The sequence below is a fragment of the Falco peregrinus genome, chromosome 9, assembly GCF_023634155.1.
Source record: "Falco peregrinus isolate bFalPer1 chromosome 9, bFalPer1.pri, whole genome shotgun sequence".
Taxonomy (NCBI): domain Eukaryota; kingdom Metazoa; phylum Chordata; class Aves; order Falconiformes; family Falconidae; genus Falco; species Falco peregrinus.
This window is the reverse complement of record NC_073729.1, coordinates 2855402-2880291: the sequence shown is the minus strand read 5'-3', so window position 1 is coordinate 2880291 and position 24890 is coordinate 2855402. Positions and strand designations below refer to the sequence as shown.

At 56.4% G+C, this 24890-nt stretch overlaps 2 protein-coding genes across 12 annotated transcripts; one reads left to right on the top strand and one right to left on the bottom strand.

Moving 5' to 3' along the window:
* Window positions 1-6849: 6849 nt before the first annotated feature.
* On the bottom strand, window positions 6850-15764 carry LOC101917341 (cytosolic 5'-nucleotidase 1A-like). 11 transcript variants are annotated; one of them, XM_055814467.1, is made up of 8 exons: window positions 15628-15724; window positions 12537-12604; window positions 12388-12446; window positions 11490-11657; window positions 11022-11151; window positions 10364-10486; window positions 9103-9281; window positions 6850-8562 (listed from the first exon to the last, which is right to left on the bottom strand). In XM_055814467.1, the coding sequence occupies exons 3-8, from the start codon at window positions 12430-12432 to the stop codon at window positions 8260-8262; spliced, it is 948 nt and encodes a 315-aa protein (XP_055670442.1). In that variant the 5' UTR covers window positions 12433-12446; window positions 12537-12604; window positions 15628-15724; the 3' UTR covers window positions 6850-8259. The 11 variants fall into 11 exon arrangements, with proteins under 11 accessions (XP_055670442.1, XP_027642396.1, XP_055670441.1 ...); XM_027786595.2 differs by having other exon boundaries at window positions 12541-12604; window positions 15628-15723; XM_055814466.1 differs by lacking the exon at window positions 15628-15724 and adding an exon at window positions 13379-14012.
* Window positions 15765-17752: 1988 nt separating this feature from the next.
* On the top strand, window positions 17753-22772 carry SYT8 (synaptotagmin 8). The gene is made up of 9 exons (XM_005237334.3): window positions 17753-17880; window positions 19396-19530; window positions 19877-20034; window positions 20165-20260; window positions 20506-20673; window positions 20889-21056; window positions 21250-21367; window positions 21781-21914; window positions 22006-22772. Exons 2-9 carry the CDS (start codon window positions 19413-19415, stop codon window positions 22237-22239), a joined length of 1194 nt encoding a protein of 397 aa, XP_005237391.1. The 5' UTR covers window positions 17753-17880; window positions 19396-19412; the 3' UTR covers window positions 22240-22772.
* The last annotated feature ends 2118 nt before the right edge of the window (window positions 22773-24890 follow it).

Below are 24890 nucleotides of genomic sequence, written 5' to 3'. Positions count from 1 at the left end.
TGTTTGTTTTGTGTTCCTGCTTGTGCCCAGCTCCCGGGGTGGGAGAGCCGCAGGCCCCGGGACAAGGTGGGCACTGACTGGGGTGAGGGGACCCCTGGCTTCGTGGCAGGGTCCCTGGCCCTCACCCACCTCCTTCCTGCTCATGCAACTTCTAGAAAATTGCTGGGTCATGCTGCTGGCGCCTCGCTCACGCCACCTCTTCCCCACCCTCTGCCTCTTCCATCCTCCCGTGGCCTCACGCTGTACCCCACTGCCCCGGGTCTGTGCCTGCCCACCCCCCCCCCCACGGGCCGTGCCGGCTGTGTTTGGGGCAGCCCTGGGCTGCACCACCTCTCCAAATTGCCATGCCTCGGTCAAGCCAAGGGTAATCGGGAAACCTGCCGTCTCCCTGTGGTACGCAGCACCCGATGGGATGAGGTGTTCTGGAATGATGGCCGGAGGGCGCTGGCTGAGTCCGCTGCATCCCGTTATTTTCGGCCAGCCCCCGCTTTTCCTCCTGCCCCTGCGGGCATGTGGTCAAGGCGGAAGTGCCACTGACCCTGAGTCAGCAAAACCCGGCACCCTCCCACCCTGCGGTGCTGCGTGACTCAGCAAACCCCGCGTGGCTCTTTTCGGGCCAGAGGCCAAGGCATGGTGGGTCCCCAGCATCTCTAGCACTGCTGCTGCTGCTGCAGGCTCCAGCTTCAGGGGTATCCTCCCCTTGCCCCGCCGGGTACCACCGGCGCTGAGTGGCCCCCAGGTGGGAGCGGGGTCAGACATAAACTAACCAACCAGTCCCACCCAAGCAAACCCACCCTCCCCCAGGTCTCTAAACGCCTTTGCATATGTGCTTTGCAGACAAAAAGGGTAGTCCTGATGCCAAGCCCCTGGGCTCCCCTACACCCTTTCGGGCTCTCCTGGAGCCCGCGGTGGAGCCAGGGAGTTGCCAGCCCTCCTCCCTCCTCTTTGAAGTGGTAGGGAAGACCATAGCCGGCTGGGCAACTTGCCTCCCCAACCCCTGGGGGCACCTACAGCAGCTCCCCCACCAGCATTTCCACTCCGGCCAGTCTGCCGTGTTTGTCCCATACCATCACACAGTGCAGAGCAAAGTCTTTCAGCAGGGTCAAGCAGTCCAGACCCAGTCTGCGTCCCCTTTATTTAATCCCAAGGGATTAAGGGCAAGCTTTGCTGTTCACAAAGCTGTTATGAACGAGCCTTTGCTTGGGCTTCGTGGTAGCAGGGCTTGTGTCTGCATTCCGAGCCGCGCTCATACCAGTGCAAGAGAGTTGCTGCTTTTAGTCGTGCTTCTCTAAGTGACTTACATGTCCACTGTGCCCATCAGCCCAGATGCTTCCCAATGGTTTGTTGGGAAAAAGGGAGGATGGGGCTGTGTCAGGGAATGTTATGATACTGGTCCTCTCCTGGGTGCCCGCAGGGTGGGAATGGACTAGGGGATTTATCTCCAGAGTGTTTAATTTGGCTCCAGCCCTTGGCACCATTGGTCTCAGAGGTGACACCGCTGTGCCTGAGCACTGGGGGACCAGTGGGCCCAGCACGGAGCCAGGATTTCTGTGTTCGGGCTCCCTCAGCACCTCTGTGGGATGTTTGCCCTGATATCAAGGCCCTGAGAGGCGCAGTGGGGATGTTTAACCAGGAGCTGGGAGCACATCTTGGTATTTATAGGCTGGGACCGTGAGAGTTGCATTGTGTTATCTCCAAAAGATAGGCTGGCATGAGCCTGGGCTCAGGGCTTTTTACACATTTTTCCTTTTTTGCAGAGCAAGACCTGGAGCACCGCGGCTGAGGCATCTGGAGCAGGCAGACATGTACAAGAGATGTACGAGGGACCTGTCCCCCCTCGCTCCTATTTTTGGCGCAGTGGATGAACCCCTTTCCTTGCTGGTCTGTCTCCTCAGCCCCCTGCGTCCCCTCAGCTGCCGGGGGGTGAGCCGGAGCGCTGGTCCCCGCGGCCACAGCCGTGGGCGTGGGGTGACGCACCCCTGGGATCGGGCCATACTTTTCGCAACCTCGATCCTTGCCAGAGAGGATTCCCAAGGGTCAAATGACTCAGTCCCAGTGGCTCCCACAGGGAGGAGCATCCCAGCCCCAGCCCTAAGAGACTGGGGTCCCCTCCATGGATGTTGCTGGCGTGTTCCACCTGCCCCTTGCTGCACGGTCAAGGACCTGATGCTGCTTAGTTTCAGGCTCTATTTTTTTACAGGGCTCTAGCAGCATCCCCATCTGCAGCCTGGCAGCACTTGGGCAGGGATGCTACAGTGGTCTCTTTCTCCTTACACATGGCCATGCATTTACCTTTGCCTTTTCCTCGATGATTTTTTTAAAAAATTATCTATCACGGTGGTAGCCAATGCCCTGAACTGCAATGAACTAAAGGGCCTGAAAAGCTTCAGTTCAGAAATGCTGATTATTTTTTGGCCAAGAGGCGTCAAATGCAAAGCTGCAGCTGGGATTTCTAGAGGACAACCATCTCTTCAAATTCAGGAAAAAGTGGTCGAGATTTTGCAGCTCATTTCTAAAGGACAAAAGAAAAATATTCCTTGGTCTGAGCTGAGCAGAGCCTACAGGCACACAAGCCCAGGCAGGTCTGGTTGCAAACATCCTGACTCCAACTTAAGGTCCCGGTGCTGGTGTGAAGCTGCTGGATGCAGCTAATTAGCGGAGCCTGATTCACCAGCTCTGAGCCCCCGAGGGAAGCGGCGGTAACTTTTTCCCGGCGCAGTGCCAGGACCTCGACCACTCCCAATGCCGTTTCCTAAACCGACGTACAATTCACAGGTGAGGGTGCATTTTCCAGCAGCACGGGCACATCCCAGATTACACCCTTTTTCTGGGCGACACCTGCAAAAGAAAACTTGAAGGTGCTTTAGCAGCAGCTCCAGACGGTGGGAAACTTGGGAGCAGGGGAGGGGCTGCACTGAGCACGGCAAAGGGACGGATATAGGCACTGGCCACCACGTCCCAGCGCTGCAGGCACTGGGGGAGATGTCCTGGGCATCACGGGCAGTAGCAGTCCCTGGTCCATCGGAGCTGGCTGAGGCTGGTTTGGAGGCAGAGCTGGCCAGCAGCCTGCTTAAACATTTTTTGGCTCTCAGCATGGACTGCAGTGACCTTGGGGAGACACTAAGTGGAGTTGCAAAAGGCTTAGGCTGGGTGGCAATTGTTCCCTTGGTGTCTTCTCACATCGCAAACCCTGATCTTGGTGGCGGGCGAGTGTGGCTGACTGGTGGCTGGGTGGCGTGGCTGCGTGTCACAACGGGCAGGAGCCCTGAGCGTGGCTCCATCCTCATCAGGGCCATTTGCAGCAGCCTTTAAGCACAGGGTGCTTCCACCCCGGTGGACCTTGTCCATCAAATCCTGCTCTTCCAGCTTTTCCCCATGATATTTAAAAAAGAAAAAAGACTTTGTGCAGCAAAATGTTGATGGTCTTCAAGCCTGTGAACTGCCCTGGTGTCTTCACTGGGATTTACTTGTACACTGTCCTGCTTTGCTGGGCTGCTGCCAAACTCAGCATCGCCCATCCCCATGTCCCACGTACTCCGTGGCCCTGCTCAAATCCCTGCCACTCCCATGCCACCCGTCCGTGCCTGACCCCACTCAGCGTTGGACATCCTTCCGCATCCCCCGTCCCGTCCTCCCCCGCGGCTGGGGACACACCTGGTACCCACTGCGGGGAGGAGGGACCTGCCTCACCCTGGTTGCCGGCCCTGTCTGCTCCTCAGGGCAGGGATCTCGTGGTGTTTGCCTCACCTGAGTTATTTTGCAGCAGGCTGAAATTGCTGGGGATGGGCAACAACAACCCCAGCAGGCGCTGGCAGCAGGCAGCGTGACCGGCGGCTGACGGGATGGGATGGTAAGTGGCAACGATGGCATCGAGTCATCACCTCCCACGCCAGGATGTGATGGGGAGCACCGGGACCCGACTCACCTTGTTGCCTGCCTTGAGCAATCCCTGCTGTGGTCCCAGGGGCCATGTGAGCCCTGCTTGGGGCAGGGGGTTATCGGCTCACCGGTGGGATTTCCATGCACAATGCAGAGATGTGCCTCTGGCCACACCTGTCCATTTTCTCTGCCAGCACTAGATGCCACTTAATTATTTCCTTTCATTTCCAGCTGAAGCTTCCCCAAGAAGGCCATCATTTATGCAATCATATATCATCCATGTGACAAAGCACCAAAGCAATTGAGCCTTCTAGTTCTGGGAGGAGGGTGGTCTCAGGAAGACAAGGCTCAACACCCCACGGCAACCCAAGGATTGGCTTAAAATTGCAATGTGTTTCCTTGGAGAGGGAACAACCATCCAGCTTCCACTGGAGATCTGTCACAACCTCCTAGGGCGGTTGCTGCAGTGTGAATAGGCCAGGAAATCTCTTAATTCCTACCTATTTATTGTTGCCTTTCTCCTAAGCTCCAGCTTCACTTGATGCTGCAGCCAGCATTTTCCAATGTGCCTGACTGGGGTTAAGATCTTGAACCCACATTTAAGCACCTTGGCAAACAAAACCTGCGGCTTTGCACACCCTCTCTCTGAGCTCCCGCACGCAAACCACCCTGTTAATGATTATTTGCAGCGTGGGACTTGGCATCTGAGCCTGTCTGGCTGCGAACCCCTGAGTGTTTCTGAAGGAGCTCTGCCACCAGGGTGGCTTAGGGTAAGGGTTATGGTCAGAAATGTGAAGATGCTTCACTGTGCTTGCAGCTGCAGGTGCTTGTAGGCTGTGGGTAGAGGGAGGTGTGGGAGCATCCCTGGTGGACACCGCAGCTGTGCCTGGGTCCTGCAGCCTCCAGCATCCTCTCCCGCTGCAGCCAGGAGTCAATAAAGCTGAGAACTGCTCGGACACTGCCAATGCAGATGTCTGTTAGCAGCTAAACACCTGCCAATCTCCCCTCCCTGCAGTGCCACCATTTCAGAAAAAAATCCTTTCTCTCTCATAGCGCTAAGTTTTTCTTTTTCGCATTGCAACCCTGAACTGACTGGTGCAGTGAGTGGGGGATTAAGGGCAGCTCCTGGGCAAAGGTCTCCTGCAAACTCCTTGGGGCCAGTTGGCTGCAGCCTCCGATCCCTGGGGTCACGCGCACCCCCCCAAACAAGGGTTGTTTGTTCGGCACCGCTGCAGGGCTGGGCTCGGTGGAGGAGGCAGCCGGCCGGCCTGCGGCTGGGCAGAGCAGGGCATTGCCTGCTTCCCTCCCTGCACCGGGAGGGGGTCCTGGGGTGGCCCAGAAAGCCGTGGGTCAGTGCTGGGGGAGCCCCTGACACCAGGCAGCTTTGGCTGGCGTGGGTTGCTTGGCTTTGGCTTTGGCTGGTTGCTTTCCAGCAGCCTCTGTCAAGGGGTTTCTGGAAAACAATGGTCAGATTCAAGTGCAGGTCCTTGGAGCCCCCTTTGCACTCCTTTGCACGGCAGTGGAAAGGGGTGAAACCCAGCAGGGCTCAAAGGGATCCTGTCCCTGTGGTGTGACCTGCTCCTGCCTTGCCCTGGCCCCCAAAACCTGAGATGGATATTGGAGAAGCATCCCACGGCCAGCCCCAGCAGCTGCAACCCTTTGAAGAAGGGAGATTAAAATGCCTCAGAATGCCAAGACCTGAGGAGCATCCCAAGCATTAATGAACTTATTACAGATGCCTCTAAGACAGAAATGACAATTTACCCTTGCAGCAGGCGGTGAACTAGCAGTCCTTGCCCTGGAGGATGATTTTGATGCTCCATCTTCAAAGCAGGGCAGAAAAGGGCAGTTTCTGATGCCACATCTTTGGAGCAGGGTAATAAAGGGCAGTTTTGATGCTACATGTTTGAGCTGTGGCCTGAAGCAGCTGCACTTAGCCCCATATGTTGCACTTGGCCCCATATGTTGCAACCCTACAAACCCTGAGTTTCCTTCCTTTTTTCTCATTTTGGACATGTTTTGCCCTGTCATCCCCCGCTGTGCTGACAGTGCTGGAGGAAGGCACGTGGCGCCTTTCCCCTGCCTCAGCAGCTTGCACCCTGTGATGGCTCACGTGGGCCTGTCCCCACCACCATTGACTCAGCCAATTCCCCCTTGCCCAAGGCACTGACCAACCTCCTGCCAGTGCTGTCCAGGCAACGGCAAAGGCAGTGGGTCAGTGGTGGACGATGTCCAGGACCATCACCACCACCACCACCACCACTGGGTCTGTGTTCCCACCGCCGGCTGCCACCGAAGCAGCTGGTCGTACACAGTGAGTGGGGCTGGAGATGGGTGCTTGGATCCCCGTACCGAGCCCAGTGGTATCCGACCTGCGTAAATGTGGGACAAACATCTGTACCTGGTTACCAGGCATGTTTTGAGCATCCTGTAATTAATGTTTGCTCGGTGACAGAGGTTGATGGGTGCTTATCAATATTAGCAAATGATGAGTGGCTGATGATGTTGATGTCACTACCTTGAAACTTCTAATTTCAGCATCTGAACTGAGTAAAAGGCCTGGGGGCCAGACTGCCAGTGCCAAGATCTTGCCTGGCTTAGCATCTTTGGAGGTGGCTTGCTACCAAAGCCCTGCACGCCTGCAACCCTGCCCTGCCCTGGCAGCCCTGAGTTCAAACCCGCACGGTGGCTGTGGTGGCAGGGATGGGACCTGTGCTGGTGGCACATCAAGGCCAGCATCTCCCCTTGCTAGGGCGAGAGGTGCAGAGTCCCCAGGCCCCAGATAGTGGGAGTGGGCTTGGGGACATGGATGCAAGAAGATGTTCAGGGGCCAAATCCAAATATTTATTGTGTATTGAACCTATCTTGATGTACATGTGTAAGACAAAAGAACTGAGTGTCCATAAAGGAGCGCCGAGTTATCGCAGCCCTCCTCCCACACTGCTGAACACAGGTGCGATGGACAAGTGCTCACACAGGGATGCTCGTTTATTTATTTATTGGGGGGGAAAAAGCATTGGTGAGATTGATGCTTGCGAAGCCTTTAAAAAATTTACTTTCTGATTACACTGAGATTAAAAAACTAAGCCACCATCGCCTTTGTCTCCTCCATCCATAATCCCGCTGCCATGCAGCAGGCACTGCCCTGAGCAGCCAGTCTCTGTTTCTTTGCGAGGCTGTTCTGGGGAGCTCCCCAGGATTCGGGGTGCTGGGTCCCTGGGCAGCACAGTGGTCTCTAGTGTCGGCCACTCACATCCAGCCCTGGGGAAAGGAACCTGCCAGTGAACCTTGGGGGGCCGCTTGCTCCCGGGGCAAATGAAAAGCAGAGTCCAAATTGCCAGAGGAGAGGCATCCCCCCCCCGCACGTGGGCTGGCTTGGTGCCAGGCAGGGTTCTGAGCACCCCTCAACGGACCCAGCTGCCCTGAGCAGCTGCACCTGGGACCCCCACCTGGGACCCCCACCCCCACGCTCCACCCACAGCCCTGGAGACCCATTTAAGCTCAGGGCACGCAGCCCTGCCCTGCCTCCCGCCGTACTGGTCTGTGGCTCTGGTCCCTGCGTGGCTTGTGCTGGAGGCTGCCCGTCTCCAGTGCCCTCTCCTGGTGGGACACTGGAGCTCTGTGACAGCGCTGTCTCCTGCAGGGACCTCAGAGCTGGTCCAGCTCCAGCAGCCAAGTGTCCTGCATACAGGTCTGGGTCTCCAAAGGGTGCTGTGAGCAGCCTGTATGCCTGAGGAAAGGTGGCTTGTGCTAGAACCCCTTCTGTAAGGTGAACAGCTTGGCCTTGCTTTCTTCAACCTGGTCACCCATTTCCAAAATGTTTGCAGGTCCTTTACAGCTTTGAAGTCTTTCTTCCTCTGCTGAGTTTGGCTGGAGCTGCCTGAAGGATTTACTAGCATCCTCCTTGGGAAACCAAAGCTGAGTGTGTCTGATGAGGCAGGGACTTGAGGGCTTCCTTTGGGCAGAGGTCCTGAGACTAAATCTCAGGTGCTGCCTGGGCACAGCCAAAGCTAGTGTTTTTATTCAAAGCTCAGTTTCATGCTCCCTTTAGCTCATGTGTGGGGCAATAGCTTCGTTTATTTCTTTGCAGGAGAGAAATGCCCCCAGGTCCTATGGGGCAGGTAGGTGGTAGTCCTCAGTGTCACAGCAGAGGTGTCCTTCCTTCGTGGAGCAGTTGCATCTTGGCTTTACTCTATGACCTAAAAGACCTTGTATTGGGAGCAGAAATGAGCATCAAGTCTTGCCTGGTGGTCAGTGCTCTCCTGCAATGCTTTTACCCCCTTTCCCTGAGGTTTGCTCACTGTAGGTTAGGAAATCCTTCCCTCTCCACCTTCAGCTGGCCCAGTCCCCTGGGCTGCAGGCCAGCAGTCCTCCCTCCCATCAGCAGCAGGAGGGGACCCAGGCAGAGGGTACACCCACATTTTGAGCCCCCTGGATGTTGTAAAGCCTGTCGTCAAAGAAAATGTGAGGTTGGATCTGGGCGAGGATGGGGCCCTTGGGAGCCCCGTCCATGAAGAAAGCCTCGTCGATGGCCAGACCCCATTCCTGGAGTGTCTTGATGGCTCGGATGCCCATGTCCCGGCCACTGCGGGCGGTCACCAGGTAGGTGCGTATGGGGGATTTTTCCTGGCTGAACTTCTTGCGCATCTTCCCAAGGTGCATGGCAAAAGCCTTCAGGGGCCCCTGGAAGCATGGGAAGACACTTGGGAGTGGGTGGGAAGTAAGGAGACATCTATTCTGCCTGTACAAGCCACTTGTTCCTCTTGCAGGGTTTCTCAGGGCTCTGCAGAGCACAGGAATGCCTGTGGGGTGCAGGACTGGGCAATGCTGGGACTGGTGCTGTGCACTGGGGTCCTTGGGAGGAAGGTGAGCATTGTGGTGCTCATCCTAACCCCAAAATGACCAGGAAGGTACATCCCAGCAAGCAGCAGTCCTGCAGGGACTCGTACAGCAAGAGGTCCCAGCCTATGAAAGGTGGTGTTGGGGGTAACCGCAGCCCTGGGTGGTTGGGAGCTGAGGCTCCCTTATAGGAGTTACCAGGCCAGATCTGTCTCCAGTGGGTCCCCAGGTCAGGCTCATGCCAGGGACTGAGTGGTGGTTGCAAAGGGAACCTGCAAGGATTTGTGCTTTTTTTGGCTACTCATGGCAAAGCCATAGTGGGAGAGATGCTCATGGTGGGTGCAGAGGTGGTGGGGGCCCACTACAGCAAGGTGGCTTGCTCACCTCTCCCATGGGCACAGCCTCCATTGCCCGCTCGTACTCCACCGCCCTCTCCAGCCCCTGTTCCTGGAAGACCTGGTCCGTCTCATCAGAGAAGAGCACGGCATCCCCGTCGAACACCACGCGGAGCGGGTTGCTGGGGGTCTGTACCTCCTGCTGGAAGACAAGTGCTGCCGAGACCCCTGTGAGACAGCAAGGTGGGGCTCTGGAGGGACACCTTGCCAGCAGCTGGTGCATGGCCAGCGCCTCCTCATGCATCTGCTGTGGCCCCATCCCACAATGTTGGGGTCTCCAAGCCAAGGGGCTTTCTAGGGGGTCATCTCAGCTTTTCTAGGGCTGTGTTATCCACCCATGGAAGTGGACAAGAAAGTGCTGCTGATCAGAGATTGATGTCTGGAGGGATACTGAGGTCTGCTAGGAGATGAGGGGTGGTTGTGTAGGCACGAGCAGCCCTCCTCCTGGTGCTTGCTCACCCTGCCATGCCAGGTTCTAATGCCCAGATTTAGCACTCCGTGTGGTGAGTAATAGGGACTGGCACCTCTGCTCGATTGGGTAATTGGCTTAATTACAGGTCTTTTCCTACAAGCTGCTCTCTGCCCACCCTCATCTGCAGACCCAGGTCCCCGGGTGAGAGACACTTGTCAGAGCGATGATGCTCTTCAAGGAGGCTCCAGGAATGTGCTGTGCAGCAAAGGACAGCCCCGGCTGCCGATGGCTTCCTCCCAACTTTGAAGGCCTTTGGCCAGCTGATGTGCTCATACCCAAATGAATTAATAAGGAGGCAATTAAACCTATTAGAGCTGTTGGGGAGAATGCACTCCTTCTGATCCAGATCAAGCATGTGCTTGCATCTATCACTGAACACACAGTAACAGCCTCTACCAGGAAAGCAAATTTCTGTGGCATCCACGCAAAACCCCGGGAATTGTCCGTGCACTCACACCGATGCAGGGAGTAGCCATGGGCAGCATCTCTGGTGAGAAAGGCTGAAATGTCAGCCAGGGAATGATCAGCCCATGGCAGAGTCATGGCCAGAATTATGCATGAAGTACTTGGTGACTTGTGAAGGCATCTGGGAAACCCTGGTGTGTTTGCAGGCTGCTGTGGGGACAAAGAGGAGATTGAACTGGTCAGAGGTATACTGGTACTCAGTGTGCCATTCACCCCCTTGCCCCTGTGAGAGCTCTGGCATTGCCTCTTGGTACTGAGCTGCTTGGGGAAAGCGTGGTGGGTTTGGGGACGTGGGATGGAGGGGAGAACGCACCTCTGCGGAGGGCATTGCAGACATCTGCCCTGTCAGCTGAGAGGAAGAGCTTGACCCCGTGGGACTTCAGGTACTGTGTGGAGTCCTTGTCGCTGACGAAACAGAACTTGGAGATCTCCAGTCCTTCGGGTCAGGGGATGTGAGCAAAGTCTGTTATGGGGCAAAATCGCAGCCCTCCCACCTCCCCTCCCTGGGTCTCAGCATGTTTTGCTGAAGAGCTCGGGGCAATCCATTCCCCAGTGCTGTGTGAGGAGCCTGCCCATGTTTTTGCTGCATCATCTTGCCCTGGTGCTCCTACGAAACTGCAGAGTGCAGTTAAATATTCCTTCATCCCTCCCTTAAATGAGCCTTCCTGACAGCACTCTGGAATTTATTTATTTTTTTTTAAGAGCTCTTTTCTTTAGTAGCTGCCTGAGGATGCCCAGGCTGTGCAAAATGCTGCCAGACCCCCTAGTGCGGAGGATACGGCCGAGGGGAGCTGGGCTTTGCTGAGGAGCCTGTACCCTCGGTGTGCATGGGACTGGGAGGAATCGGGCTTGGTTCCATAATAACCCCCTCCCCTCGTATCCCCTGGCTCTGCGCTTGCTGATGCTCCACTGTGGTGCCTTATCCACTTTGCAGCCTGGTTGGGGTGGGGGGGAAGCAGGCACCCCCTTACCGTAGTGCTTGGCGCTGTTGATGATGCGCACACCGCTCTCTGGGCTGTTGTTGGAGAGCACCAGGATGTCAAAGAGCTCGTCCTCTGCTGGGTTGCTCTCCAGGATCATCTTGTTCACGTACTGCACTGCCTGCGAGGAGAAGGTGAGACTCTCTTGGTGGGTGTGACTGCCGTGGCTTTGCCAGGGCTCTGTCACAGTTAGGGTTAGTGGTTTGTGCTGCCATCAGCTGTGTAACGGAGAGCCAGACAGAGCAACCACCCTGCAAAAAGCCATCGCCAGGAGGGCAGGGAGCAGAATACTCCACCAAGGGGGAGGTGGACATATGGGATGGGTGAGGAGCACAGGTCTTGATGCCCTGCAACGAGACCAGGACAGGCATATCTGCACCCTGTGATGGGAGCTGATTCTGAGCTTTTGCCCTGTCCTGTCAGTGTCTGCATGTGCCCCTGGCCAGGCATGGGGCTCACCTGGATGAAGGTGAAGGCCGTGCCCGGGGGCAGGGGCTTGTCCTGGTTAGCCTGCTGGTGCCTTGCATACTCCTCCTTGCCCTTCTCCAGGTAGAGCCTGTGCTCCTCCTCCAGGTTGAAGATGGCTCTGGTGGTCACCGCAATGACCAGTGCCTTGCTGGGGTCTTTCTGCAGGACAGGGAGGAAAGAGGGGTTAGGGCACAGCAAAGGAGGAGTTTGTTGGGGGTGGGGTGCGCAGGGGGGCACAGGGCTCCACCGACTGGGGTGGTAGGGTTGGGCATTGGAGGCATCACCCATACGTCATGGTTCCTGATGCCAGAGGGCCTTTGGAGACGAGCTACCAAGCCCAATCCTCATCTTTAGGCCACCGAGGATGAGGCAGGCTGTTGTGAAACCCTAACCTGTCTGGTAAGTGCCATATACTCTGAGGACAGCTCACAGCAGAGGGGATTGCTTCATAATTTTGCTGTTTGTGAGCACAGCACAGCCGTGGTTATCTATTTGTGCTGAGCTGAGCACTGCTGGGTTTCACTGCACATACTGGTGGCTTTACCCTTTGCTTGCGTCTGTTCTGGAGAGTCTAATAAAGTCACTATATATGTACAAAAGCTGCTGCTTTCTCCCTGGCCACTCCAAAATTCAAATGTGAGCAAATGCACCCATCCTGCCCGTGCAACTGGAGGTTCAGCCCTGGAACCACTTCCCATGTGGCAATCATATGGACCTCACTGGGACCAGGCACCCAGCAGCCCTGGGATGTGCCGCTTCTGCTGAAACCTAGGCACAAGCATTTCAGGCCACCACAGCTCCAGGTTGTGGTGTGTCCTCCCCTGTGGTGGCATTTCACAATTTCCTTTAGAAATACAGGGTGCATGTTTTGTAATGAACAATTTTTTACCTGTTTCACATCGGTGTTTATGACCGTGCTTTCAGGGTCTGCCATCTTTGATTTTCAGCCTCAAAGAGAAAATATACAATTAAACTGTTGCATTATAATACAGCCAATCTAGAGAGGGGGAAGAGTGGAAAAGACAGGGAATATCCTACCCACCAAGTGGAGCAGCCCAAATGGACCTGCTTCTGTTGACAACAGCTCTGCTTTGAGAAATCCTGCTCTAGTTCCAAATAAATATGATGGAAAAGGAGATTTTTCAACCACAGATCACTGCTTTATTCATTCCCCCCGCCCTCCTCCCTGAAGAGCATTTTTCTCTGGAGGGAACGGCTGAAACCAGTCGTGGAGCTCTTCTCCCAGCAAAGTAAGTCTGTCTTTTAAAAGCCAAAGTAGGTCAGATCTTGTGGGTAGGCTTCTAGTTCACATCCTTACCGCTTTCTTGCTATTTTTGCTTGAATGGTGAACTTGTATCCACAAATAAGCAAGTTCGCTGCATGAGTAGCTCATTAGCAGCTGTAAAAGGCCTGAATAAGTGTGGCGAGGGTGTGGGTGCAGATGGGACACCCCCCCAGTGGGGCTGCCCTGCCCCCCCCAGCCCTGTGAGCCAGCCAGCCCCTACACTGGAGGTCTCTGTGCAGGCTGTGCTAACCCAGGTCTGGCAGATGGCACTTTTAAGGGTGTTGCATGGTCTGCCTGTGCCCAGCAGCTGAATCATAAATCCCATTTATTTCTGTACACTTAGGTTCTGTGGCTTCTGTAACCACTGTGCTGTACCCCTCATTTCTCCGCCCTAGTCAGTGTTAAAGCAGACTTCTAAGATTCAGCCTGTGGGATGGGAGCCATTCCCATTCCTGCTGAGAGGGATCCCGTGGGGGTTATCGCCACCCAGCAGTTCCTACAAGTACACTGCAGGGTTTCTCTGGAGGGCAGAGGCAGCGATGACTGCCCCACGCAGATGTGCTGGGAATGGCAAGGGGTTTAAAACCTCACTTACCAGTTCATGCCCCACCTGGCTACCGAGTTGGGGGGCTGTGCAGGCATAGAACGAAGCCAGCATGAAGTGTAAAGGGTGAGTCGGGGTCTCCATAGTGCCTTTTCTTTTGCCTCCGTTTTCTTTAACTCATTTTTATTCTCCAGGGACTGCACAGCATCGCCTGGGGTGGTAGGAAATGCTGCCAGAGCCCTGCCGTTGAGGGTTCAATGCTCGCATGTGCAGCCCCTGACTGCCCCTGGGGTGGAAAGCCCTGCCCGCCCTCAGGGCTGCTCCCCCGCCCTGCCGGGGCATGCTTGGAAAGCCAGGAGATGCTAGGCGTCCTTCTGCCTCCTCCACACATGCCCCATGCTGGGAAGGGGTCTTCTCCCAGAGAGCAGGAGGGAGGTTGGCACCCCCAGCCCAGCCAAGCAGGGAGCAGCTTTCCTCCAACAGCATTTCAGCCGTGCACCTTTCTGAAAGTGAAAATCAGATGAGTCAGCAACGGGGCTGAGCAGCCCTTCCTGGGGGGGGGGGGGGGGAGCACCCCCTCTAATTTCTGCTCTGTTCTTCTGAGAGCTGCACACCGAGCCCGCCTTCTCCCTTCCGTCTGCCAGCCTCCACTAACGGCAGTGCGGTTTATGTACAGATACGCGTACACGGACATACCCACGGTTTATGTACAGATACGCGTACACGGACATACCCACGGTTTATGTACAGATACGCGTACACGGACATACCCACGGTTTATGTACAGATACGCGTACACGGACATACCCACGGTTTATGTACAGATACGCGTATACGGACATACCCACGGTTTATGTACAGATATGCGTACATGGACATACCCACGGTTTATGTACAGATACGCGTACACGGACATACCCACGGTTTATGTACAGATACGCGTACACGGACATACCCACGGTTTATGTACAGATACGCGTATACGGACATACCCACGGTTTATGTACAGATACGCGTACATGGACATACCCACGGTTTATGTACAGATACGCGTACATGGACATACCCACGGTTTATGTACAGATACGCGTATACGGACATACCCACGGTTTATGTACAGATACGCGTACACGGACATACCCACGGTTTATGTACAGATACGCGTACACGGACATACCCACGGTTTATGTACAGATACGCGTATACGGACATACCCACGGTTTATGTACAGATATGCGTACATGGACATACCCACGGTTTATGTACAGATACGCGTACACGGACATACCCACGGTTTATGTACAGATACGCGTACACGGACATACCCACGGTTTATGTACAGATACGCGTATACGGACATACCCACGGTTTATGTACAGATATGTGTATACAGACATACCCACGGTTTATGTACAGATACGCGTACACGGACATACCCACGGTTTATGTACAGATACGCGTACACGGACATACCCACGGTTTATGCACAGATACGCGTACACGGACATACCCACGGTTTATGCACAGATACGCGTACACGGACATACCCACGGTTTATGCACAGATACGCGTACACGGACATACCCACGGTTTATGTACAGATATGTGTATACAGACATACCCACGGTTTATGTACAGATACGCGTACATGGACATACCCACGGTTTATGTACAGATACGCGTATACGGACATACCCACGGTTTATGTACAGATACGCGTACACGGACATACCCACGGTTTATGTACAGATACGCGTACACGGACATACCCACGGTTTATGTACAGATACGCGTATACGGACATACCCACGGTTTATGTACAGATACGCGTACATGGACATACCCACGGTTTATGTACAGATACGCGTACATGGACATACCCACGGTTTATGTACAGATACGCGTACACGGACATACCCACGGTTTATGTACAGATACGCGTATACGGACATACCCACGGTTTATGTACAGATATGTGTATACAGACATACCCACGGTTTATGTACAGATACGCGTACATGGACATACCCACGGTTTATGTACAGATACGCGTACACGGACATACCCACAGTTTATGTACAGATACGCGTACACGGACATACCCACGGTTTATGTACAGATACGCGTACACGGACATACCCACGCCTCGGTGAGCACCCCGGTGCGCGCAATGGCAGGCGCACAGGAGCGCATGTCAGGCGACGCTTGTGCTGCCCGCAGCCGGCCTGCAGCTGCGCACCGTGGGGCAGATCCTGCCCCGCCGCACACGGATTTCGCTAGAGAGCAAAGCCCAGACTCACCCCGGCGCTGCCTCCGCTCCCCGGCGCAGCCTGTCCGGCGGCAGCATCCCGACGCCGCCCGAGATGCCGGTGTTTATATTTCCCCCGCCCCGCGCAGGCAGGAAGCAGGCAGGAGCCAGGCTGGGGTGCAGCCCTGCTCCCCGGCACGCTGGGATTTGTAGGCGGCCGGGCGGCTCGGCCTTGTGCCCAGGCCAGGCTGCATTTCCCAGCCGGCGCCGCACAGGCGGTGATGGCCACCGGGCCTGGCCGTGGCCGTGCCCTGGGGAAGGGGCTCAGCACCGCTCCTGCTCCTCAGGCTCCCTTGGTGCTCGTGCTCAGCCGCTGCCTGCCAGCGCTGTGGCGGTGTCTATTTTTGCAGCCGGGGTATTTATATAGTGTGCCTGTAGCCCCCTCGTTTCCCAGCCCTTGAATACATAACTGCTGTGGTTTCGACTGAAAATACAGGGGTACCTGTTCCAGAGTGGTTTGCAGCGTACGCAGGGAGCTGGGCCAGGGAGAAAGGTGGTGCAGAGCATGGCAGGGTGCAGCAGGGGCTCACCACGTTTGCAATTTTACTGTAATTTTGGGTCCCCATTCCCTTTTTTTCTGAAAGCTGCCTCTTACACGCTGCCCCGAGCAGGGGTTAGTTTTGGGCTGGGATCTTGCTTTTCCAGGTGGGCTCTGCGGCACCCAGCCCTGCAAGGCTCGTGCTGCCAGGGTATTTCAACGCCTCCTTTCAGCCCAAGAGTGAGACCTAGGGGGGTGGGCAGGGGGTGACACTGAGGAAGCCATCCTGCGGCTTGTCCCTCACCCAGCTGGGGCACATCCCTGCTCCACTGCTGGAAGGTGGCCCAGAGCAGCAGCTGCCCAGCCTGGCTCCTGCCAACAGAGACGGAGCTCACCTGCATTGAGGCTGGGCAGCTGTCCCCCTGCATGGCACCAGGTTGCCACCAGCATCACCAAATTGCCTCCCAAAGTGTGGGCTGCAGCCAGGGTCCTGCGCAGCTTGGCTTCACCGAGATGCTTGTCTCCAGCAAACAGCCTGTCGAAAAGGCTACTGATATGCTCAGCTTTTAGCATGCAAATGTGAACCTCCTTTCCATGATTGATTTTATTGGGCCTGTTGCTTTTTACCCCTGTCCCCGTTCTGCATTTCCCCTGTACATCCTGTGGGACCGCCAGTTTAGAGCAAAAAGTGTTTTGGCATCTGTGTTTCCACCTCAGAAGTCTGCTGCAGCATCATTCCCGCAGCATCTCCTGCTCCTGGAGATGATGCTTCCCTGAGCAGCAGGGTGCTTGCAAGCAGGCTGTGTTTCAGGTGGCGGAGGGGCAGCCCAGGCACCTCTGCTGTGACCAGGCACCCAGTGTGACGCGCCTTGGTGCCCATGTGAAAATCTGGCAGGACTGGTGTGCTGGGGCGGCCAGGCAGAGCTGGGACGGGTCCGGTTGCTGAGGCCTCTCCCCCCATGCCTGCGTCAGCCGTCGGGCACCAGCGGTATCGCTCCCTGCTGCCGGCACCACCCCAAATTTCTGCAGTGACAAGGCAGGTTTTGGGCTGACTTTGCAAGGGAAGAAGTGTGCAAGCATAAATTCAGTGTGACAGCGATGACGGTGAAATAGCTCCTGTGCATGTGCCTGGTGCTGCTGCTGTTGGCGCTGGGAGATGGACCCACCCAAGCAGTGTCGCCTCATCCTGTCTGTCCTCCCGGCTGTGTTGGAGCGCTGCATCCCCCTTCATCCCCACTGCACGCATTTCCCGAGCCCTCACACGATGCATTAACAACTGTGTGCCGTGTGGGTCAACAAGCTGCACTTGCAGAGCCCACAGGGATGGATGCAGCCCTGCACCCGTCCCCTTGCAAGTGCCTGTCCCCTTGTGCTAAGTGCCTACAGCCACGCAGTCCAGCCCAGCATTGATGCAGGGGGAACACGGAGAAGTGAATTTGCTGGGGCACAGCAGCGATGCCCGCTGGCTTCTCGCAGGCAGGAGGGCAGGTTTTGTTTCCCAGTCCGGCAGGGAGTTCCCCGCTGGCTTTTCGCCTGCCTGAGCACCGCTTGGGTCAGCAGTGAGGTGGGGCTGATGGAGCTGCTGGGGCCGCCCGGTTCCTGGGCTGGCAAAGCAGATTTTCCTGTTTTGGCCGAGCCTTGCAGCCACCAGCGCAGCTGCACCCTGGGCTCCGTGCCTGGCGGGGTCCCATCTCACCCCGCAGCATGCCCCTGGCACGTGTGACAGCAGTGGGGAAGGGAGACTGAGGCTGGGAAGGACACTCACCGGTAAGTCCCAGTTCGTGAATGCGGTCAGCGCAGGCTGGGAGCAAGAAGCAGGGCTCCCCCAGCCCCTTTTCTGGGAGCAGGGATGCTTGACGCTCCCTGCAGAGCCCACTGAGGCTGTGCTGCCTCTCCCAGACCACAGCAGGGCTGTCCCCATCGTCTCCAAAACAGCAGCTCGGGTCACCCTGTGGGGCTGGGATGAGCTGGTCTTTTAAACCAGGGCCAATGTCAGACTGATGTGACACAGCCCATGGGGGTCTGGTGGGGAAAAAGTGCTGAGACACCTAATTCTGTGTTGGGTGGGTGTCTGCTCACCCACGCTGTTGTGTCTACCCACTGCCACAGCCTGAAGCCAGGGCTGGGCACCTCCTGAGTATCGCAGGTGTGTCACCGGGCACTGAATTCCTCATGTGGGGACAGGAGAAACTGATCATTAAAGCTACTGGTGGCAAGGCTGTGCGTGGAGCTTGCGTGTCCTATGGGACAGACGTCCCAGGTGGCCCTGGGCAAGTCACTTAACCTGCACTGCATTGCCCCAGCGATGATGCCGCAGGCGCGGCAGCAGCTCCCACATCCTTCCAGCCCTATGCCTGCACGTGGCAAAGCCCGCTGCTGGATAAATCAAGGGCTCTTGCTGGCTTTGCAGACTCAGCAGAGGGAAGCGCAGGGCTGCTTTCTCCCTGGGAGGATCCCCGTGCAAGAGCCAGGTGGTGTTGGCAGGGGGGCAGGCGGCTGGGGCAGCAAATGGGCACATGCCTGCCCACATCGGCCACGGCGCCAGGGCTGGGTGCCACCAGCGCTGTGACGGCTGCAGACCCGCTCCCTGCACAGCCTTGCTCCTGGCACACCGTCCTGCTGCCGCTCCTCACCCGAAAGGAGGCAAGAAGGCTACCAGGAAGCATTCATGCTAGAATGAGAGCTTGCTATGGGGAAAGCAGTTAATGAAGGACCGTTCTGCTTTAAATGTGAAGCCTTCCCATAAGCCACGTCAGCGTTGCCATGTGCACAGGTTGGGTTTACGCAAAATTTCCGAGCTAGTGTGACCCCAACCTGGTGGCACCACTGCCACCTGCCCTGCTGCAAGCCCAGGAGCAAACCCTCCTGCTGCTCAGCCCCAGAGAGGCTGTTAGCTAATGGTGGGGCTTGCGTGGGGCTGAGCAAACCCAAACCCTTCCGCCGTGCTGCCTGGCCAGGGAGGGGCCAGCGCAAAACAGCTCTTGGTTTTGTGGGGATTTCCCCCCCCCCCCTACAGCCAGGTGATTCCACTTCTCAAAAACGAAGGAAAATGCCCCAATCCATCCTTCCTGCTCCCTTCCCTTTCCTAAGGCAGGCTTGCAGGGTACAAATGGCAAGGCTGTAGGTGAGGGGCCAGCTAGTGCAGAGCACTCCCTGCCCACAGTTCTAAACCTTCCCGCTGGGCTCTGCCTTTTAATTGTGTTTGCTCTGGTTAGAGCCCTGGGCCACCAGCACCTACTGGGAAGGAAATCCTCAGCTTGTTAATTTTGCTTGTGTCCCCAGGTCACCCCAGTTTAGCCATGGCAGTGACAGCCAGGAATGGCAGGTCAACAGCCTCCCCGCTCGCTGGCAGCCCCGTGGCCATCAGCACCACGGCTCGGCCGGGCTCCCTGGGCGGCTGGCTTAGCCGGATCCCACGTGAGTACGGCGGTGCTTGCTCTGCTCTCTCGGGCAGCATTATCCAGTGGGGTCCTGCACTCTGTGGCTCTGTATCCACTTCTCCCTCTCTCCAAATCCCTTTTTCCAGTGGGGTCTGTCAGGGTGGGTATGCTGTAGAGCGGTACCGTGCCACTCCAGGAGTGCAGGGCATCCTCGCTACCCATTTGGAGAAGGGTCTCCAGCTGCAGCCTCTCCATGGGACACTTGCCCAGGATTATAGGGGCAGTTTTGAAAGTACAACAGGAACAGATTTAAATCAACTCTGTCGTTTTTTTGCTTGGATTTAACTCTTCTGTCCATCTCTGCTCCCCAAACATCACACCAGTACCCAAATGGGCACTCATCGCTGTGGCTGTGGCAGTGGGTGTTCTCCTACTCCTCTTCCTCATCTGCATCATCAGGTGCTGCTGTGGCAAGAAGAAGCCCAGGAAGAAGGAGAGAGTCAGCTTGCATGCTGTCAGCAGCAGCACCACCGCCAGCCTCGTGCGTCCTGCTCTCCCTTCTCCCCCATCTCCCTCCCCTGGGTGCTGCCTGGTCCCAGGGCGGTGGGAGTGCAGCATGGTCAGGGATGTGGCTGAGCACGTCCTCAGGGTAGCGCTGCTCTCTGTTGCAGGTCCAGCCCGAGGCGGAGGACCTGGAGCATGGTGTGGAGCAGACAGGGCGAGGAAAGCTGCAGTACTCCCTGGAGTACAACTTCCGTGCGCAGGAGGTAGGGATGCTCGTGGCCGCAGCACAGCAGGGAAAAGGCTTTGGTCCTGCATGGTCCCTCTTTGCTGCCCACTGAGGTGGCCCATACCCTCTTGCGCCTCACCCCCTGCCCACAGCCTGCCAGCTCTCATGCCTGCACGGCATGGAGGTATCCTTCCTGCTGCACTCGCTTGCTTCCCACCAAGCCCTTGGTCATCTGGCCCCATCCCCCTCCAGCTGGTGACCTTGTACATTGCTCCTTTTAAGTTGAAAGTCGGGGTGAAGCAGGCAGCTGAGCTGAAGGCCATGGACAGCAGTGGCACATCTGATCCCTACGTGATCACCTACCTAACATCTGATGTGAAGAAGAGGTACGAGACCAGGGTTTACCGCAAGACCCTGAACCCTGTGTTCAATGAGAGCTTCACTTTCCAGGTAGGAAACTAAAGCTGCTGATGGTTTTTTTTGTCCCATCAAGAATGTTGCAATGTTGCTCCCTGGGAAAAAAACCTCTCCAGGGAGGGAGATGTCTTTGCAACTGGGATGTGGAAGCACCAGGGAGAAAAACCTATTATCGCATCTGCTGCCCTATCCTGTGGGGCAGGGCTGCCACTGAGGAGTGAGTCCAGCTTTCGGGTCCTCCCCCATAGGTACCCCAGGCAGAGGTGCCTGAATCCACGCTGGTGATGCGGGTCTGTGACTTCAACCGCTTTGCCAAGCATGAAGTCATCGGTGAGGTCCGGCTGCCCCTGGCCAGCGTCAGCCTGCAGCACGTCATCGAGCAGTGGAGTGACCTGGCAGTGGGCAGTAAAGTGAAGGTTGGTCCTGGTGAAGAGGAAACTGTTGGGAGGGATGCGCTGTTGCTTCACTTGCCGCTGCCCCAAGCACCAGGTCCTTGGGGGCAAGCACGAGGGTGGGGGAGACCCAGCAAACCTGGGGCCAGCCTGGTGCTTGTGTCCCAGATGAGCCTGCTCCTTTGCCCAGTGCTCATCACTGGCATCTCTCCATCAGGAAGAGCAGCTGGGTGAGATCTGCTTCTCGCTGCGCTATGTCCCCAGCACTGGCAAGCTGACGGTGCTCATCCTGGAAGCCAAGAAGCTGAAGCGGATGGACTCCCATGGGCTCTCAGGTCAGCAGGGGCTGCTCATGCTTAGATCGCTCTGCTCCTGCCCAGGCCTCAGTGATGGCACCAAGAGCTGCGAAGCCTTGTAAGTGCCTCTTAGTGTCAAGCCCTGCTTCTTGCTGCCACCACCATAGCCACGCCTCACTGGCTTCAGCCTTCCCCAGCACAGATACTCCAGCTTTGGGCAGAGCTGGAGGTATCTCCCAGGAGGAGATGTCGTGGCTGGATGGTATGGGAAGCTGGTGGCAGGAGGAGGTGAGCTCTGGGCAAGAGGAAGAGGGATGGATGTTCGCTACAAGGAGCGACACATGGGATGCTGTGCTCTGCTTGGGAATCGCCCAGGGAAGCTGTTTCATGGCTGAGCTCCTTGGTCAAAAATTGTCACTCTTGCCAGTTGTCCCCTCTCTCTGTCTCCTCAGATCCTTTTGTCAAGGTACATCTCATCCTGAACAGGAAGAAATGGAAGAAGAAGAGGACAAGTGTGAAGAAAAACACCTTAAGCCCTTACTTCAATGAGGTGCTTGTTTTTGAGGTGCCTTTCAATCACATCCAGGTAGGCTTCCCTGTAGTACCCAGGACATAGCAGGTCCTCGCTGTGGCCAGCCCCCTCCCACTGATGCTCTTTCTTGTGTACTCCCCCCAAGAATGTGGACGTGGTCATCTCCGTCTGGGATCACGACAAAGTGACGAAGAACGAGCCCATTGGCAAACTCTTCCTGGGCTGCCGAGCCACAGGCAACCAGCTGCGGCACTGGTCTGACATGCTATCCAACCCCCGCCGGCCCCTCGCCCAGTGGCACAGCCTGCAGCCCCCAGATGTGGTTGACAAAGCCCTGGGGCTGAAGTCCCACCTCAAGCTGCCCCTGCCCCCCAGATAGTGGGGGGGTCTCCTCCTCCACCCAGTGGCAGGACAGACAGCTTGTGGAGGGGCGAGGGGCTTCTGCTCAGCAACATCTAGATGTGTTGATCCCAGCTCGGTCTAAGCAAAGAGGGGACCGGTGGCTCTTCTTGACCAAGAGATCCCTGGCTGCTGGCGCAGCTCATGCCCTGTGTAATGCCCGGAGCTGGGCAGCTCGGCCCCCCCGGGCAAGGCTGGGCACAGAGCAGAGGGTGCTAAGGAGATGGTGTGGGTGCAGGAGCTGGCTCACCCCAGCTGCTCGTGGGCCGAGGGGACAAATACACAGAACTTCAAGCTCATGCAAAACCACCATGTCCGTTGATGTTTTTAAAGCAGAGGACTGACATCCCGGCAGGCTGGGGTGGGCAGTTTCTTTGGTTGTGAATAATTCGGCAAGAGGCAAGTTCTTGGGAAGGCTTAATGTGCCCTGTGAAGGCTTCTAAACAAGACCTGGAACTTGAAGCCCCCTAAGAGGCTTGAGAGGAGAGAAAGAGGACGTGCTGATGAGGAAGGTGTAGAGATACAGGACCAGCTCTTCAGCGCCTCTGTGATAAGTGTGCTCTGTGTTCTGGCTAGAGCTTAACTGAGATGGCAAAATCAGCCACTGGTTGTCCACGTGGCTTCACTCTGCCCACTCTCAGCTGTGCAGCCCAAGATGTGACTCGGGCTATGGGGCTCCTCAGCGACCATCGCCATGGGTCAGGCAGATGAAGATGCACAGCGTCAGCCCCACGCACCCCGCACGGCCCCGCAGTGCCGGCGCAGCAAGGTTCGCACTCTGGCACCTGGAGGTGCTGCCAGGGTGGAGGGGCTGAGGCTCTCACTTTCATGCCATGGTCATGCTACCCTGATGAAGGCTGGGTTGCAGCCCTCACATCACTTCTGGGCAGGTTTCATGTCACCTGGGAGGTTTTTGTGGCCATGTGTCCCACCCTGCCCTGCTCTGTGAGGCCTTGGGTATGGGCTATGTACAGAAAGATGCCTCCTAGAAAGATGAGGGCACAGGAGAGGTGCCACCATCCCTCCCCATCCTTGAATATGCTGCAGTTTGGGGTGGCTGAAGAGCATCTCTGAGCCATCTGCAGGAGGAAGCTCGCTGCGTTAGGCTGGGGGAGGGAATCGCTCTTGCTCCAAAATATTTCTGCTACAAAGCAGCCATAGCACGTGGAAGATTTGGGCTCCTATCATGGAATTTCGGCCCTAAAGACAAAAGTAATTTGCACCGTGGGGAGCTGTGGGCATGACGCTAATAGCTATCGCCTGGGCTCTGGAGGGGAGAGAGTCTGGCACATTAATGAAGAGCCATTAATATTGAAAAGCGGTTAATCTGCAATTACCCAGAGCTTCATGGAGCGACCCTCTGAGAATTAAACAAACACGGCGAAGCTGAGGAAGATGCTGAAAACTCTGGATAGAGATTAATGACCTAAGCTTAACCATAAAAATCTGCTGTGTCTGCTTCTTGATAAATATGCTCCCGGCTTCGCCGTGGCTGTGAGGAGGGAAGAAATGACAGGATGGTTTTGAGATGGCTATAACAAGTGGAGTGTGGCTTCTTCTGGGGAAATAGCATCTGCTGGCAGCCACTAATGAGACAGAGGAGGAAATCAGTCACCTGAGAAAGACTTATAAAGGGATGCTTTAAAGCCTCAGCCTTCAGTCTCAGCCTTAAATCAGGCTGGAATGGGCTGTGCAGAAGGGAACGTCTCTGAATTGGGTTTGGGGTCCCAAATCCATCGCCAGGTTGGTTTTTGGGGATGCTGTGTGGTGATTTAGGGCCATGAAGGACCCAGAAGTGCTTTTGGAGGTGCTGGGAACAGGCATTTCTTATTTGTGTGTGTGTGTGCACTTTTTCCAGCCTGCTTTTTTGAAGTCACAGCCTTGAGGTTCGCTGCATAATTCACAGGGCCGAGCATCAAAGCACGTATTAGTCCCAAAACGGACAAGGCTGAAGAAGGTGCAGGTCCATCCCCTCCTTGAGAAGCATTACCCCTGACACCAGTGTCTGCCATCCTCTCTCCAGCTTGGCCCGGCTCAGAGCCTGAATCCCTGGCGGGTCCTGGGGGCGCAGAGCTGCCAGGGCAGCCCGGGGTGCCTTTGGGGGGGAGCCAGGGAAGCCGGGGGCGGACACCTGGATGCGCTGGCCCTGGGCACCCTGGGGTGAGCCTTGGTGCAGTAAAACTCAGCAAACCGATTTGTTTGCTCAAGAGGGAGAGGTGAGCGGGTGGGGATGATCTCCACCCAGCTCTGGTTTTTAATGCACCACCGAGGCTGCTTCCTTGCTCTGTCGTTGCTTTCCCTGCTCAGTCTGCCCGGTGCTCTTACACCGAGGCTCCGAGCGCTCTCCTCCGCTGGCAGGATCCTCTGCGTATCTGCTGGCCGCTGTTTGAAGCAGGGCTGGTGCAGCTGGGCTTTGCTTTGTGGCTTATTTCACCCAAAGTGAACGGAGCCTGCTCACGGGGAGGCAGAGAGCCCGTCTCACTTGCGAGCGCCTCCTCCCCTCGCCGTGGCCTTGGCAAGGTTAGCTGCCCCTCACCCACCAAGGCCAGATGTCTGAGCATCTTCTGCCTGACCAGCGCTCCTCATGTACTCGGGGGGCCGGGAGCAGGAGGTTCCCTGGTGGAAGATGCA